This window comes from Chlorocebus sabaeus, chromosome 2, assembly GCF_047675955.1.
Source record: "Chlorocebus sabaeus isolate Y175 chromosome 2, mChlSab1.0.hap1, whole genome shotgun sequence".
In the NCBI taxonomy this organism is placed as follows: Eukaryota; Metazoa; Chordata; class Mammalia; order Primates; family Cercopithecidae; genus Chlorocebus; species Chlorocebus sabaeus.
This window is the reverse complement of record NC_132905.1, coordinates 25,794,368-25,810,562: the sequence shown is the minus strand read 5'-3', so window position 1 is coordinate 25,810,562 and position 16,195 is coordinate 25,794,368. Positions and strand designations below refer to the sequence as shown.

Below are 16,195 nucleotides of genomic sequence, written 5' to 3'. Positions count from 1 at the left end.
CACGTGCACACCTGTGCACACACAGGCATGCATACATGCACATGCGAGCCTCCCAGGCTGCACTTCTCCCTGCCTGTGGGGCCCTAACCACAAAGGAAAACCACAGCTGCCCTCCCTCTTTCCCACTCTCGCCAGGTTCCTTCCTCCTTTCCGCATTCTACTGACTTGCATGTCCCCAGTGGACTCCTTTATAGCTCTGTGGTCCCACCTCAAGGCCTTGAGGTCTTGGCAGCTCTGGAGGATGAGAAAGGACATGGCCAGGGGCCTTCACGATGCGCCGAGATGGGCATCCCTGCTGGTGCTGGTTGCCGTGGGCACCACCGTGACAGCGGCCGCCAACCCTGGCGTCGTGGTCAGGATCTCCCAGAAGGGCCTGGACTATGGTAATTAGATGCCTCCCTTCCCTCCTCTCCACCCCTGAGGAGCAATTATTGAGCATCTACTGTGTGCAGCCCTTTAGACCCGTCACCTGGCATACTCATAGCTCCTCAGGGCAGGCCCCCTTGCCCCCATTTTATATATGAAGAAACTGAGGCAGAGCAAGTTGCCTAAGATCACAGGGCTGGGATGGTAGAGCTGGGATTGGAGAACTGGTCTAGAGGACTCCAAGTCCAGTGCTCAGACCCCTGAGGGTCCTCATGGTCCCCTCCTTCCCTCTTTGCAACCTCCACCTTGGACTTCTAAGCCCTTCTCTTCTTTCCAAAGCCAGTTCTCAGCCTTGCCATTTGCTTCTCGATGCTGAGGAGGCTGAGCAGTCAGAGGGAGAGGGTGGGAGGACCTCCCCACCCCGTGCTCTCCCCAGTGCAGGGGCTGGTGGCCATACTGTGCACAGTGCTCTGCCGGGTGACACAAAGAGGGTCCCCCCAGACCACTCACCCAGGCCCAGGCAGAGGAGAGAAAGGCATGAAGCAGCCCCTGCTGACCTGCTCTAACCTGTGCCAGGCATTGAGCTAGGAACTTTACACACACAATCTCATTTACCCTCACTTCAGCCTGTGTAAGACAAACTGCTGCTATCAACACTTACACGCGAGAAGCTGGCAGCCTGGATGTCAGCTCTGGTCTTGCCTGATGCCCCAGCGTGGGGTTGCTCGATGCTGCCTCCCGGTGGCAGAGAGATGACCTGCAGAGCAGTGGGTGATAGCCAGCCCCAGGGAAATCAGACCAAGGGGAAGGCAGAGCCTCTCCAGTTGGGGTGCCCTCGGGAAACAGACAGGACTCAGGAGGAGCTGGTATCCCATCCCTGAATTCCCACCCTAGACCAGCAGGACGTCTCTGAATCCTAGAGCCGCAGACAGAAGGCCACACAAGACAGAAGAGCTAGGAGGAAGGAGTATGGCCCTGAAGCCTGTCGAAGCAGAGGCTCAGTCAGGGTCTTTAAATTCGGTGGTCTTCATGCTCCGTCATAGCAGCCTCAGTTTCCCCTTCTACCCAGTCACTTTGTGCCAATCAGAGTGAGTTTTCTGAAATGCAGCAAATCTGTTCATGTCCTCCCCTGGCTCACATTCTCCGTGGCTGCCTACTGCCTTCAGAAGCTATCCTGACCCTTTGGCATGGCATTTGAGACCCTTCGAGGCCTGGTCTCTGTCAACTTACAGATCCTGGACACCACACTTTTTTTTTCCCTCCACACGGTGACCAGTTATGTGCCATTTACTTTTGAACCCCCAGAAACCCTTCTCTAGGGCGTAGGCTCTGGGACCAGAAGGCCTGGGTTCAAATTCTGCTCCTTGTCAGCTGTGTGGCCCCTAGCAAGTCACGTCAGCTTTCTGAACCTCAGCTTCCTTATCTGTGAAATGAGGGTAGTGACAGGACCTACTTCCTAGGATTGTACAAATTCATACATGCGCAGAGCCTAGAACAGCGCTTGGCACAGAGTAAAGCTCAATACATTTCATTGATATTATTATTTCCTAACTGGCTCCGAGAAAACCCAAAGTCTGGGCTCCCTCATCTTACTATTTACTCCTTTTCAGGTAATGTGTCTGCCTTTTAATTGGTTCTTTGATGCTGTTAGCCACATCATAACTGGTGGTAGAATTCCTGCCATTAGGACATTATTTATTCATCTAATAAATCTTTTTTTGTTTTGTTTTGAGACCGAGTCTTGCTCTGTCACCCAGGCTGGAGTGCAATGGCGCCATCTCAGCTCACTGCAACCTCCACCTCCGGGGTTCAAGTGATTCTCCTGCCTCAACCTCCCAAGTAGCTGGGATTACAGGCGCGCACCATCACACCCAACTAATTTCTTGTATTTTTAGTAGAGACGGGGTTTCACCATGTTGAACAGGCTGAACTCTTGAACTCTTGACCTAAAGTGATCCACTAGCCTTGGCCTTCCAAAGTGTTGGGATTACAGGCGTGAGCCACCGCACCCAGCCTCATCTAACATATCTTAAGTGCCTTCAAAGTGTCAGGCACAATGGGAATGTGGGGGACACATTAGTAAATAAAACAGATTGCTGCTGACCTCGGGGGCTTACATGTAATAGGGGAGGGACATTAGTCAGAGTAATGTGAATAAATGCATGATTACAAATGGTAACGGGGGCTCTGGAGGAGCCATCCACAGCATCATGAGAATAACACAGGGTGTTGCTCTGATCTACTGAGCCAGGGAGGGTTCCCAGAGGAAGTGATGAATGAGCTGACTAGAGGCTGACCGGGTGAATATGGGAGGGAAGAATTTCTTAGGGAAAAGGAATAGCTTGTGCAAAGGCCCTGGGGAGACAGCCCAAAACTCAGAGAGGTGGGGGATCTGGAGGGGGTGTATCATAGAGCAAATAACAAATTAAGTATCCAACAAATACTAGTAGGATGCATAACTGGGTGTTTCAGGGGTGATATTTTAGACCACGGGTCAGCAAACTATAGCCCTCAGTTTTTGCATGGCCTATAAGCCAAAAATGGTCTTAATATCTTTAAATGATGGGGGAAAATCAAAAGGGTCCAGCATAGTGGCTCAGGCCTGTAACTCCAGCACTTTGGGAGGCTGAGGCAAGAGGATCACTCGAGCCCAGGAGTTCGAAACCAGCTGGGCAACATGGTGAAACCCCAGATCTCTGCAAAAATGTTAAACAAATTTTTTTAAAGTTAGCCTGGTGTGGTGGCAAACACCTGTGATCCCAGCTGCTAGAGAGGCTGAGGTGGGAGAATCACCTGAGTCCAGCAGGTCGAGGTTGCAGTGAGCCGTGATCATGCCTCCGCACTCCAGCCTGGGTGACACAGAGAGACCCTGTCTCAAAACAACAACAAAAGAAGAAAAATACTATCTCACAACATGTGAAAATTATATGAAATTCTCATTTCAATGCCAACAAATAAAGTGTTATTGGAGTACAGGCACACAGAAGAACATGATATTGTCTATGGCTGTTTTGTGCAGTAACGGCAGAGCTGAGTATCTGTGACAGAGGCAGTTTGGTTTCCTATAAAGGGTCAGTTTACTATTTGGCCTTTTCTAGGAAACCTTAACTGGTCTCTGTTTTTGACCCTTCCAGTGCCACTGTTCATGCTATGAACAGGGGCCCAGGGTCCAGAGCCTGCCCTGCCCCTCTGTCCCCTGCTCCAGGCCGTGCCTCTGACTGTCACCCCTGCCTTCTCCCTTCAGCCAGCCAGCAGGGGACAGCCGCGCTGCAGAAGGAGCTGAAGAGGATCAAGATTCCTGACTACTCAGGAAGCTTTAAGATCAAGCTTCTTGGGAAGGGGCATTATAGCTTCTACAGGTGAGGCCCGTCAGAGCTCAGTCCTCGATTTGCAGGACTTGCAGTGTTCTGGGACCACCAAGAGCTAGAACGCAGAGCCACAAACTCCTCAACTCACAGGGTTTCATATCCCAAAGCCTGTGTTTACATCATCCCAAGGAGAGGCAACCTCCCAGCTGAGCGTGGAGAAAGCCACAAAAACCACAACTCCCAGGAAATGTCATGAACCCCCAAACTTTGTGCCATATATTAATTAGAAAGTGCCAGGTTTCAAGGTCAGAAAATCTTTTCCAAAATGGCTTAAGGCAGAATGCATTGGCTCACATGACTGAAAAGTCACTGGAAGAGCCTGGCTTCGGGTTCAGCTTGAGGCAGGCTTACATGCCACTGGGCCCTGTTTCCTCTCTTGCCACCTCTCAGCATCACTTCCTTGGACAGGCCCAATTGGCAGGCAGTGTATCCCCTCCTCCACAGGCAAGACAGTCACCAGTAAGTCTCACTAGATCTCCTACTCAGCACTCTGAATAGAGAGCCCTAAGACTCACTCTGACTGGCCCACCTTAGGTTACGTACACAGCCCTGAGCCAATCACTGTAGCCAGGGAATGAAATACACTACTTGGCCGAGCCTAAGTTGCAAGCTCCACCCCCTGAAGATGGACGTGAGATCAACTTTCTTCGGAGTGGCATGGAACAGATGTGGGGAGGGGCTTCCCCTAAATAATCTAGTAGTTCTGTTATCACAAGAAGGGGGTTGTGCACTGGGCAGAAAACCCATGAAAGTCCTCTGTAGAGTTTTGTACACCCATTCATTCACAGATATTTTGAGCACCCACTGTATGTCTGACACAGCAGGCTCTGGGGCTGCAATAGCGAAACAAGACAGAGCTATACAGAATTCTCCTATACAGAGTTTCCAGTTAAAGGGCCTCCTGTTTTATCTTCATTGATTGTCACACACCCTGCAAAATAGAGATCATTGTGCCCATTTTACAGATGAGGAAACTGAGGCTGGTGGTAATTATGTCCAGGGTAACCCAAGAGTATATTAAAGAGCAGGATTTAAATGCAGGTTTTTTCTGACTTCAAAACCTAAGCCGCTCCAGTTGCCTACATATTTGTCAAGGCTGCTGTCTTAGCTTTGGAACTCCTGGAATGGACGGAGTGAAGGACCAGGTGGTGGGGGATGAGTCTGCATTAACCATTAACCAAGTCCTCATGTGGGCACCTAGGATTATATGAAATTATATGAAATTCACATTTCTCCTTTGCAGCATGGACATCCGTGAATTCCAGCTTCCCAGTTCCCAGATAAGCATGGTGCCCAATGTGGGCCTTAAGTTCTCCATCAGCAACGCCAACATCAAGATCAGCGGGAAATGGAAGGCACGAAAACGTTTCATGTGCGTTTCTGCGCTTGCGGTTTGTTGGGTGCGCTCTTGGTGATATTTGGACGGGATTAGAGAGTCAGGGCCTCTGGAATGCCCAATGTTTGCCTTGCCTGTGACCACCTATTGCCACAGGGTTCCTCAGGAAATTCTATACATGAGAAGATTTTACATAACCCTTGGTTAATAACTGAGCATTTATCCACATCTCAGTGCAGGATACTGGCAAGGCTGAGTTGGTGCATGTGGCTTCCGGTGGAAAGCTAAGTGGAACCTTCAATTTCTTCTGTTTATCAGTTAGCTATTGCTGTGTAACAAACTATCCCAAACTCTGTGGCTTAAAACAACAATCAGCTGTCATCACTTATACATCTGTGTGTCGGCTGGGGCTCAGCTGACCTGGGTTGGGCTTAGCAAAGGAGGCTTGGCTCCACCTGTGTCTCCTTCTCCTTGGACCAGTGGGTTATGCAGAGCATACTCTTGGTGATAGCAGAGGTGCAAAAAGGGAAAGCAGGAACGCACAGGTCCTCTTAAGGCCCAGGCTCAGAACTTATATAACACTGGCCAAATCATTTCACGTGGCCAAGCCCAAAGTCAAGGACAAGCAAAGGCACCCTCCTCAACCCTGCCATGATAGGCAATGGTAAGGGTATGAATGCAGGGGAGGGTGAAAAATAGGGGCAAATAACCCAAACTACAACTCCGAATCTAAATCCTGGGCTCTCCCCACAGCTACCCTGCCCACTAACAGTGGTTCAGAGTGACCGTCGCTTTAGGAAGGTCTCCTTTCTGGGGAATCTAGGGAGGAAAATAGAGGAGAAACCGCCCTGGCGAATGAAAGGGGCGTGAGTGTGCCTGCCCTTACAAGAACTGCTCGGTGTGTCTCCTCCCCACGACAAGGATCACTTAACTCCCTCCCTGGGCCCTTTTGCATCTATCTTTTCCCTTGCTGATCACACACAAAAACAAAAGAATGTCCACTGTCTTATCCAAAACCCATTGCATCCCTGAGGGAGGAGTTATTAACCTCATTACTGAATTAATGGTTCCATTAATTAATGCAAGTCATTGGCCCCAAACACCCAGCTTTTTAGTAGCAAAGCTGGGACACACACTCTGGTGTCTGACTGCTGAACCAGGGTCTGAGGGAGGAAATGGAAGCTCAGAGAGGTAAGAAACATGCCCAAGGCCACACAGCTGGGGCGGCAGCTGAGGCAGTGGTTAAGAGCAGGTTTCTGCCAGTCAGACATGAGTTCAGAGTTCAGGTTGGAATCCTGACTGTCCCACTCAGCTGCTGTGTGACCTTGGGCAAGCTGCCTCTTCTCTCTGAACTGCATCTCCTCGCCTGGAGTGGGGATAATAACAAAACCTGCCCTCCAGCACTGGGGTAAAGTTTGAATGGCAGTGGGAAGAAAGGATTTGTTCCACGTTCCTCTTTGTTTTTCTCCAGAAAAACAAGCGGCAATTTTGACCTGAGCGTAGAAGGCATGTCCATTTCGGCTGATCTGAAGCTGGGCAGTAACTCCACATCAGGCAAGCCCACCGTCAGCTGCTCCAGCTGCAGCAGCCACATCAACAGTGTCCACGTGCGCATCTCAAAAAGCAGAGTGGGGTATGGACTCCCAGGGCTGTGGCTGGGAGGAGGGACCTAAAGAACAACTCTCTCAATCATCCCTGTATTCCGAAAACACACCCAGTGTGCCACCTGCATGCCAGGCCTTGCTCAGAGGCCTCAGGCATGGCACGGGAGGCAGGGGTCCACAGATGAAGCAGACACTCTCTTTCTCAAGGCATCATTTGTTTATTCCATATTCATTCAGCAGACTTAACTGAGCACTTACTATGTCCCAGGCTCATACTAAGCACGTTACATATGCACTAAATTATATCGTCGTCACAAATCTGCAGGCATTCATCTATCCATCCATTCAACAAATATCTAGTGAGACTCAGATCTGCACCAGGCTTGTGCAACGTGGTCAGGAAATGAGTGACCAATGAAAACTTAGTAAGAGCTAATATTTGTCAGAGGCTGACTCTGACTGTGCCCAGCACTGATTTGAGCACACTCATTATCTCATTCAAGCCACACCATGACTCTGTGAGATCCGTCTATTATTACCCCGTTTTCTGGGGAGAAAACCAAGGCATGGAGAGATAGGCAATAGCTTAAGTTGCTACAGCTGATGAGTGTTCAAGTCCAGGTCTATTTCACCTCAGACTCAGCCACACAGTCCTGTTCTCTTAAAGTTTTCAGCCCAGTGGGGAAGAAAAGCATTAACCAAAGCATTGCATGAATGAATGGTTCATACAGAATTACAAAAGGAGATAAGAATTAAGAAAAAAGAGGTACAAACTTGTATGAACACAGAGAACCGGAGGCTCTGACCCCATCTGGAGGCAGGCCAATTCTTCCTTGGCAAAATGACATTTGAACTGAGACGAAAGGATAAGTAGGCATTAGTTAGGGAGGTGTTAGGGACGGGGGTGTTTTAAGCAGAGGGAACAGCATGTTCAAAGGCACGGTGGTGGGAGGACACACAGGAGAGAGGACGTGGCAGGCCAGTGTGGCTGGTGTGCAGTGAGGGAGGGGCTGGTGAGGAATGAGACTGGGGCAGGGGCCCAGCCACGCAGGGATTCAGGAAATAGCCTCATGAACAGGTCACTAAATCAGGGACAAGCGTCTGATGGGGTGTGTGCAGTTAGAGCTCAGGGGCGAGGGTGCCACGACCTGTTTCCAGGAGGGAAGAAAGCTTTTGAGATGAGGCAGCCTCCTGAATCCAGCCCAGGGACAACCAAAAAGCCTCATCTATCTCCCTACTTGTCCATCTCTAGGTGGCTGATCCGACTCTTCCGCAAAAAAATTGAGTCTACGCTTCGAAAAAAGTTGAACAGCCAGGTAGGAGGGGCTTGGAGCCCCATCAGCGAACAGAGGGGAAGGGCCCTCAGTGACCACACACCTCCCCCTTCTCCGGACACTCTGCTGTCACTCCAGACCCCTTGGTAGTGCTTATAGCCCTTTGAAACCACAACCCCAGCTCTAAAAGCCAGTTGTGTATGTTTTGCTGAAGAATCCACCAAGAGATCAAGAGATGATCACTTCCCACACGCCCAGCAAACTTTCCCTCATGCCTGCTTGGGCCACCTCTGCTTTTTCCCAGCCTTCCTCCCTGCTGAGAAAATGCCATTCTCTTCCTGCCTCCCTCTCTTCCCATACCCCTGGTAGACTCCTTCCTCCACCCCACCCCACCCCAAGTTCCTTCCTTGATGCTCCCCATTCAGAACAAATGCCATTGATGAAGCTACATTTCTGGGCTTTGGCCAAACCTCAGTAGTAGCCCATTCCCTGAGGCTGGAACTAATATAAGGGACAGGTGTCGGCCAGCACTCCTCCAACCATGCCCACAGCCTAAACCCGCAACCCAGATACTTCAGATAAGGGACGAGGCCATTCATTCAGCTGGTTTTCCATTAACAAATTATCAATTTTTAAGAATCATCTGAGCCTGTCTCAAAAAGCAATGAGTTTTGGCTCTCTCCAGAGGGCAATGGAAGTCGTTGAAGGTTTAGGCAAGGGGGTGACCTGGCCAGTTCTGTGCTTTAGAACAATTTCCCTGTCCGCTGTGGGAATGACTGGAGGGGCCAAGAGTAGGGGCAAGGAGACCACTGAGGAGGCTCGTGCGGTCTTCTAGGTGGAAGACATTGGTTTCCTTGTTAAAGACACTAAACAGGTAGGGGGGCATCAATCATGTGAGATCATCTATCTGAAGATACTGTGTCAAAAGCTTAAAAAGCGAGAAATCAATGCATGTTTGTCAAAATGCCTAACACAGTGGACTATAGAATGGGTTTTAGAGCCACATGGCAAGAGTGGAGCCAGTGGCTCGGTTGGGATTAGATGGGACAGTTCCAATGAGCAGGACAATCCCCAGCCAAAGTCTCAGGGTAGCGTCTCGGGGTAAGTTTTGGCCCTGGCTCCAGGGCTTAACTAGCTGTGTAACCTTGAGGAAATGACTTGACCTTCTTGAACCACAATTTTACCATCTGTAAAATAGGGACATTAGGCCGGGCGTGGGGCTCACGCCTGTAATCCCAGCACTTTGGGAGGCCGAGGTGGGTGGATCACCTGAGGTTAGGAGTTCAAGACCAGCCTGACCAACATGGAGAAATCCTGTCTCTACTAAAAATGCAAAATTAGCCAGGAGTGGTGGCACATGCCTGTAATCCCAGCTACTTGGGAGGCTGAGGCAGGAGAATTGCTTGAACCCAGAGGTGGAGGTTGCGCTGAGCCAAGATCATGCCATTGCACTCCAGCCTGGGTAACAGGAGCGAAACTCTGTCTCAAAAAAAAAAAAAAAAAAGAAAAGGACATTAATACTTTCTTCACCAAGGCACTGTAAGGATTCATGAGATAATGCAGAAAATGTACTCACTCACTAGGCTAGCTCACCCACAGTTCAACTGTCTGTATAATCAAGTAATAGTCTGAGAAGAGTGTTGAGATATATTTAACATTTGGAACAATTACGATTATTTCTTAGTACCATTTAAAAGTGGCCCCTATAGCAGCCAAGCTAATAAGTAGTAAAGCTGCTGCTACTGTTGATGGTGATGATGATGGTGAGGTTGACGATGGTGACGGTAATGGTGGGGATGATGATGATGATGGTGATGGTGAGGATGATAATGGTGATGGTGATGATGGTGATGGTGAGGTTGATGATGGTGATGGTGGGGATGATGATGATGGTGATGGTGGAGATGATGATGATGATGATGATGGCATTGGTGATAGTGAAGTTGATGGTGATTATGAGGTTGATGATGGTGATGGTGGTGATGATGATGATGGTGATGGTGATGATGATGATGGTGATGGTGAGGTTGATGATGGTAATGGTAATGGTGGGGATGATGATGATGGTGATGATGAGGATGGTGATGGTGATGATGATGATGGTGATGGTGATGATGATGATGGTGATGGTGAGGTTGATGATGGTGATTATGAAGTTGATGATAGTGATAGTAATGGTGGAGGTGATGAGGATGGTGATGGTGATGATGATGGTGATGGTGAGGTTGATGATGATGATGGTGATGATGGTGATGGTGAGGTTGATGATGATAATGGTAATGGTGGGGATGATGATGATGGTGATGATGAGGATGGTGATGGTGATGGTGATGATGGTGATGGTGAGGTTGATGATGGTGATTATGAAGTTGATGATAGTGATAGTAATGGTGGAGGTGATGAGGATGGTGATGGTGATGATGATGGTGATGGTGAGGTTGATGATGATGATGGTGATGATGGTGATGGTGAGGTTGATGATGATAATGGTAATGGTGGGGATGATGATGATGATAGTGATGATGAGGATGGTGATGGTGATGATGATAATGGCGATGGTGAGGTTGATGATGGTGATGGTGATGGGATGATGATGGTGGTGATGGTGATGGTGATGGTGAGGATGATGGTGATGGTGATGGTGGGGATGATGATGGTGATGGTGAGGTTGATGATGGTAATGGTAATGGTGGGGATGATGATGATGGTGATATTGAGGATGATAATGGTGGTGGTGATGATGGTGATGGTGAGGTTGATGATGGTGATAGTAATGGTGGAGATGATGAGGATGGTGATGTTGATGTTGATGATGATGATGGTGATGGTGAGGTTGATGATGGTGATGGTGGGGATGATGATAATGGTGATGATGATGGTGGAGATTATAATGATGATGATGGTGATGGTGAGGTTGATGATGGTGATGGTGATGGGATTATTATGGTGGTGATGGTGATGGTGGGGATGATGGTGATGCTGATGGTGGGGATGATGATGGTGATGGTGACATTGATGATGATGATGCTGGGAATGATTATAATGGTGATGGTGATGGTGAGGATGATAATGGTGATGGTGATGATGGTGATGGTGAGGTTGATGACAGTGATGGTGGTGATGATGATGATGGTGATGGTGAGGTTGATGGTGATTATGAGGTTAATGATAGTGATAGTAATGATGATGATGAGGATGGTGATGGTGATGATGATGATGATGGTGATGGTGATGGTGATGGGATGATGATGGTGGTGATGGTGATGATGGGGATGATGGGGATGGTGATGGTGAGGTTGATGATGGTGATGGTGGGGATGATGATAATGGTGATGGTGATGGTGGAGATTATAATGATGATGATGGTGATGGTAGGGATGATGATGGTGAGGGTGGGAATGATGATAATGGTGATGGTGATGGCGGAGATGATGATGATGGTGATGGTGAGGTTGATGATGGTGATTGTGGGGATGATGATGATGATGGTGATGGTGAAACTGATGATGGTGATGGTGATGGTGGTAAGCATATGCCCATTTAATAGACATTTTCTTCCTCCAAGGCAGGAGCTCATCCTGGGCAGTTTCAATGGTGATAGTGAAGTTGATGATGGTGATGGTGATGGTGATGGTGATGGTGATGGTGATGGTGATGGTGATGGTGGGGATGGTGATGATGTTGGCCCATATAATATACGGAGTGTTTACAGTGATCTGACACTATGCTAAGAACTCTTTCCATGGATTCCAGCATTTAATCTACACATTCTGGCACTTAATCCCCTGTGAGAGAGATTAGGCCGGGCGTGGGTGAGTAACTGAGATACAGTTTTACAGGTGAGTAAACTGAGATACAGAAAGAGGAAGTAATAGTGCTTGGATTCAAATCCAGGCTACCCTGCCTCAGAGATGAACCTTGCTCTTAATCATAAGATCCAATTTAGAAGCAAGTACTGGCCTGAATGAATGAATGAAGGAATGAGATGTCATGATACCAGGAGGGGCTGGAAATGGTGAAGAGTGAGCCAGGGAGTCTGCCCCCAGGGAATACAGTGTGTAGGACGGGTGTCTGAGAGAAGGAAGAGCCTGTGTCAGTACAAAGTGTGCACGAAGGGAAGAGCAGGGAGGGAGCTGGGCTCCCATCAGGATTTGCTGTGATCTGGAGCCATCTGTTGGCCCTGATAGGTGAGCAACACTGGTGACAATGCCTGAGGTGCAGCTCAGGAGTCCAGCAGGGCCCCAGCTGCCAGCTGTGCGGCCCTCTGTTCCTGGGTCATTTGGAGAAGAGGCACAGGTTCCTCGGAGAATGCCAGTCCAGGTCCTCTTAAGACTTCAAGAGCCTTATGTGGTAGAAACACACTTCAGGGAAACCAAATTTTCTCCTTCCCTCCTTCCCACTGCTGTCTTCCCTCCTTCCTTCCTTCCTTCCTTTCCTTCTTCCCTCCTTCCTTCCTTTCCTTATTCCCACTCTTCTTCCTTTCTTTTGTTTTGTTTTGTTTTGTTTTGTTTTGTATTGGTGATGAAGTCTCGCTCTGTTGCCTAGGCTGAAGTACAGTAGCACAATCTCAGCTCACTGCAACCTCCGCCTCCCAGGTTCAAGAGATTCTCCTGCCTCAGCCTCCTGAGTAGCTGAGATTACAGGCATCTGCAACCATGCCTGGCTCATTCTTGTGTCTTTTGATAGAGACAGGATTTCACCATGTTGGCCAGACTGGTCTCGAACTCCTGACCTCAAGTGATCCACCCACCTCAGTGTCTCAAAGTTCTGGGATTATAGGCATGAGTCACCGCGCCCAGCTCTTCCTTTCTTTTCTTTCTTTACTTTTTTTCTACCTTCCTTCCCTTTCTCCTTTTCTCCCTTTCTTCCTTCTTTATCTTCCCCTCTTCACTCCTTCCCCTTCCTCCCTCCATCCCCCAGGAAAAATAACTTGATTGACAGTGTAGAAGGAGGGATAGGGGGAGGATAGAGGTGACCTCTAGGCAGATGGTGCAACCAACCCTAAGGAGGAGTAAGAACCTGAGGAGTTTGGTTTGGGATGTGCCAGCCTTGGGGACCAGTAGGACACCCAGGGACAGTTGTCTATGAGGCATCTAGGTCCCCAGACTGGAGCTCAGATAAGCCTGGGCTGCAAAGTAAGGCCTGGGTACTGGCCACATGTTGGGAGCAGTGGAGGTGACTTCACCTGGGCTCCCAAAGACAGATGCTGAGACAGGGTTTGGGTGCAAGTCATTTATTGGGAGGGGTTCCCAGGCAGCGCAGTGAGGAGGTTGGGAGGCAGGTAAGGGGCTTTACTGAGTGGGTTGCTGCTGTGGGCAACTGGGACTCAGTCCTGCTGGCAATTCTCAGAGGAAGGGTGGGGAGCACACCTCAGAATTGTTCCAGAAGCGGGAAGAAGGTGGGGTATTTGTCTACCACCTCCTAGCCTTCTTTCGTTGAAGGCTGTTCTTAGAGACCTAACTTCTTGGCACATCTGAGCACGGTCCAGAGAGTGTGGGCGGGGCACTGCAGCACCTGCCACAGGGGCCATGGGGATGCCTGAAACGGCTCAAGAAGAGGGCCTAAGTGAAAGGGACAGGGAGCCAGGAAGAGAGCCCAGAGAAGCTCCCACGTCTTCAGTGAAGGAGGAAGAGCTTGCAAAGGAGTCTGGGGAAAAGCCTGTAGGGGACAGGAAGAGAGCAGAAGGCCTTGGTCACAGGTCTCTAGAAGGAGTGTTTCTAGAAGGGAATGGGCAACCACACCAGGAGCTACCCAGTAGTCGAGAAAGGCAAAGACTGAAGAGACTCTGCTGGATTACTGAGGGGAAGGTCATTCAAGAACAACATCGGGAGAGGGAGGGAAGGAGCTTGTCTGACCACTAGCCCCAGCCCCAGTCTCTTAGTGAGGGGAAGGCTGTGGTTTCAATCCTATATTCCAGCTATCTATTGCTTGAAAACAAACAACTGAACATTTGGTATCATAAAACAACCAGCATTGTTAATGTTCATGGATTCTGTGCATCAGGAAATCAGATGGGCATGACGGGGATGGCTGAGCTCTCTGCTCCATGAGGTCTGGGGCCTCACCTCAGAAGACTCAAAAGTTCCATGTTAGAATTACCTGGAGGGTTCCTCGCTCCCATCTCTGGTGACTGGGCTAGGAAGACTTGAAGTCTCAGCTCTGCTGGGACTATTGACCCAAGCCACTACCATGGCCCCTCCATAGGGCTTGGGCTTCTCATATCATTGAGTGGGTTCTGCATAACCTTTTATGACCTCACCTCTGAAGTTACACAAAGGTGAGGTGTATTGTTGTGTACTGTTGCTTAGAAGCAAGTTGCCAAGCCCAGATTCTAGTGGCAAGTTCACAGACTCCATCTCTTGGTGGGGGTGTGGCAAGGCCACATTACAGAAGAGTAAATGGAATGAAAAATATGATTTGCCACATTCCATTTTACAGATGAAAAAAGAGAGGTCTAGATAAATGGAACAACTTTCTCAGTGTCAAAGTCAGTGTATGACCCAACACAAATCTTCTCAGGCTAGTATTTGTTCCATTGTGAGTCACGGGCTAGGGGACAGGGGGATAGGGTTGGGGTGGCAAAGGCAGGTAGGGAATGGCTTCTCTGGCCATACATATCAAACATGAGGGTGCCCACCTAGTTAAGTAGAAAGCCTGCCCATGCTCCCAGAAGCCCAGATAAGGGAAGGCTGGCCATAGACTACCTCGTATTTGTTTACTACCTCATTCCACAAAGGATCTGAGACAGCAAAATCAAACAGAAACAAAAGAAAAAACAAAACAACAACAACAAATCACCTTATAAAATAGAAAACATAAACACCCATCAGGAAAGTTCCACACACAGGGCAGGAAATGGAATGCAGTTATGTAGGCCATACAGTCATATACAGTTATTATTGCTAAGCTACATGTTCAACTCTGAGCTTCCTGGTGGCCAAAAAGTAAAGGGAAACTTGATTGGCTACATAATTTTCAAGAAAACATTCAAGGAAAGCAAGGCATATCTGGCCCATTATTGCCAAGGGACATTTTTCACTATGAGAAGACCTTACTGATTACTTGTTTGGTTCTCCCCAGGTCTGTGAGAAAGTGACCAGTTCTGTATCCTCCGAGCTGCAACCTTATTTCCAGACTCTGCCAGGTGAGGGCTGGATGACGATCAAGGATAGAAAGGAACAGAAGGGGGAGGGTGTGAGGACGTCAGGGTGGATGTGATGGGGCCGGCAAGTTTCCCAGACAGCCCTGGGCCTTGGTGGGAATGACAAGAGTAGTAGATTATTTTCAAGTGGCAGCTAGCATTGGACGAAGTCCTTGTGCTAGGTCCAGAAGTGAGAAGGACAAACAGCTCATACCACCTCATTCCCTTAGCTCTGCAAGGGCCAAACAGCCATATACCCCCAGCTCTCTAAGGCCAGAGACATATGACTGGCCTGAGATCTGATATTGCTCACTTCTTTATGGATCTCAGTTTCCATGTCCTTAAAATGGGGACAGTAATCTTCACCCTCAAGTACTTGGCAAGCTGCAAAGAACTGTGGCAGGCACTCAGGAAATTGTCCCTTCTCAGCCTCCCAACACTCCCCTGAGGGAGGCATTATTCTCCCCGTTTTTCACCCCTATGCCCCTGTCCCCTAGCCCGTAACTCACAATGGAACAAGAGTAACCTGGCCGGGCTCATGCCTGTAATCCCAGCACTTTGGGAGGCCAAGGCAGGCGGACCACCTGAGGTCAGAAGTTCAAGACCAGCTTGGCCAACATGGGAAAACCCTGTCCCTACTAAAATTACAAAAATTAGTCAAGCCTCATGGCAGATGCCTGTAATCCCAGCTACTTGGGAGGCTGAGGCAGGAAAATCACTTGAACCCAGGAGGCAGAGGTTGCAGTGAGCCAAGATCATACCACTGCACTCCAGCCTGGGTGACAGAGCGAGACTCTCTCTCAAAAAAAAAAAAAAAAAAAAAATGAGGAACCTGAGGCTCAGAGAGTAGGTGAGACTTGTCCAGAGTCATGAAGCCATCAAGAGGCAGAAGCAAGATCCAAATCTGCAGCTAAGGTTTCCTTCACTCCAGAGCCGGGGCTTTCAGCTGCTCTCAGGACTACCTCGCTGTGAAGCCTTGCATGGTTGGCACATAGTATATGCCCATTTAAGAGGCATTTTCTTCCTCCAGTACAGGAGCCCATCCTGGGCAGGTTCGATGCAGCTGCAGTGCCCAAGGTTTGGCCTCACGAGGCAGGAAAAAGATT

General features: G+C 49.0%; 1 protein-coding gene across 1 annotated transcript in view; it reads left to right on the top strand.

Moving 5' to 3' along the window:
- The window catches only part of BPI (bactericidal permeability increasing protein), a 34,353-nt gene continuing 18,158 nt past the window's right edge, over positions 1-16,195 (top strand). Inside the window, exons 1-6 of the mRNA XM_008017749.3 lie at positions 1-383; positions 3,611-3,725; positions 4,978-5,106; positions 6,542-6,703; positions 7,927-7,990; positions 15,029-15,092. Coding sequence (XP_008015940.3) covers positions 170-383; positions 3,611-3,725; positions 4,978-5,106; positions 6,542-6,703; positions 7,927-7,990; positions 15,029-15,092 — 748 coding nt within the window. The 5' untranslated portion in view covers positions 1-169. The remainder of the gene's footprint in view (positions 384-3,610; positions 3,726-4,977; positions 5,107-6,541; positions 6,704-7,926; positions 7,991-15,028; positions 15,093-16,195) is intronic.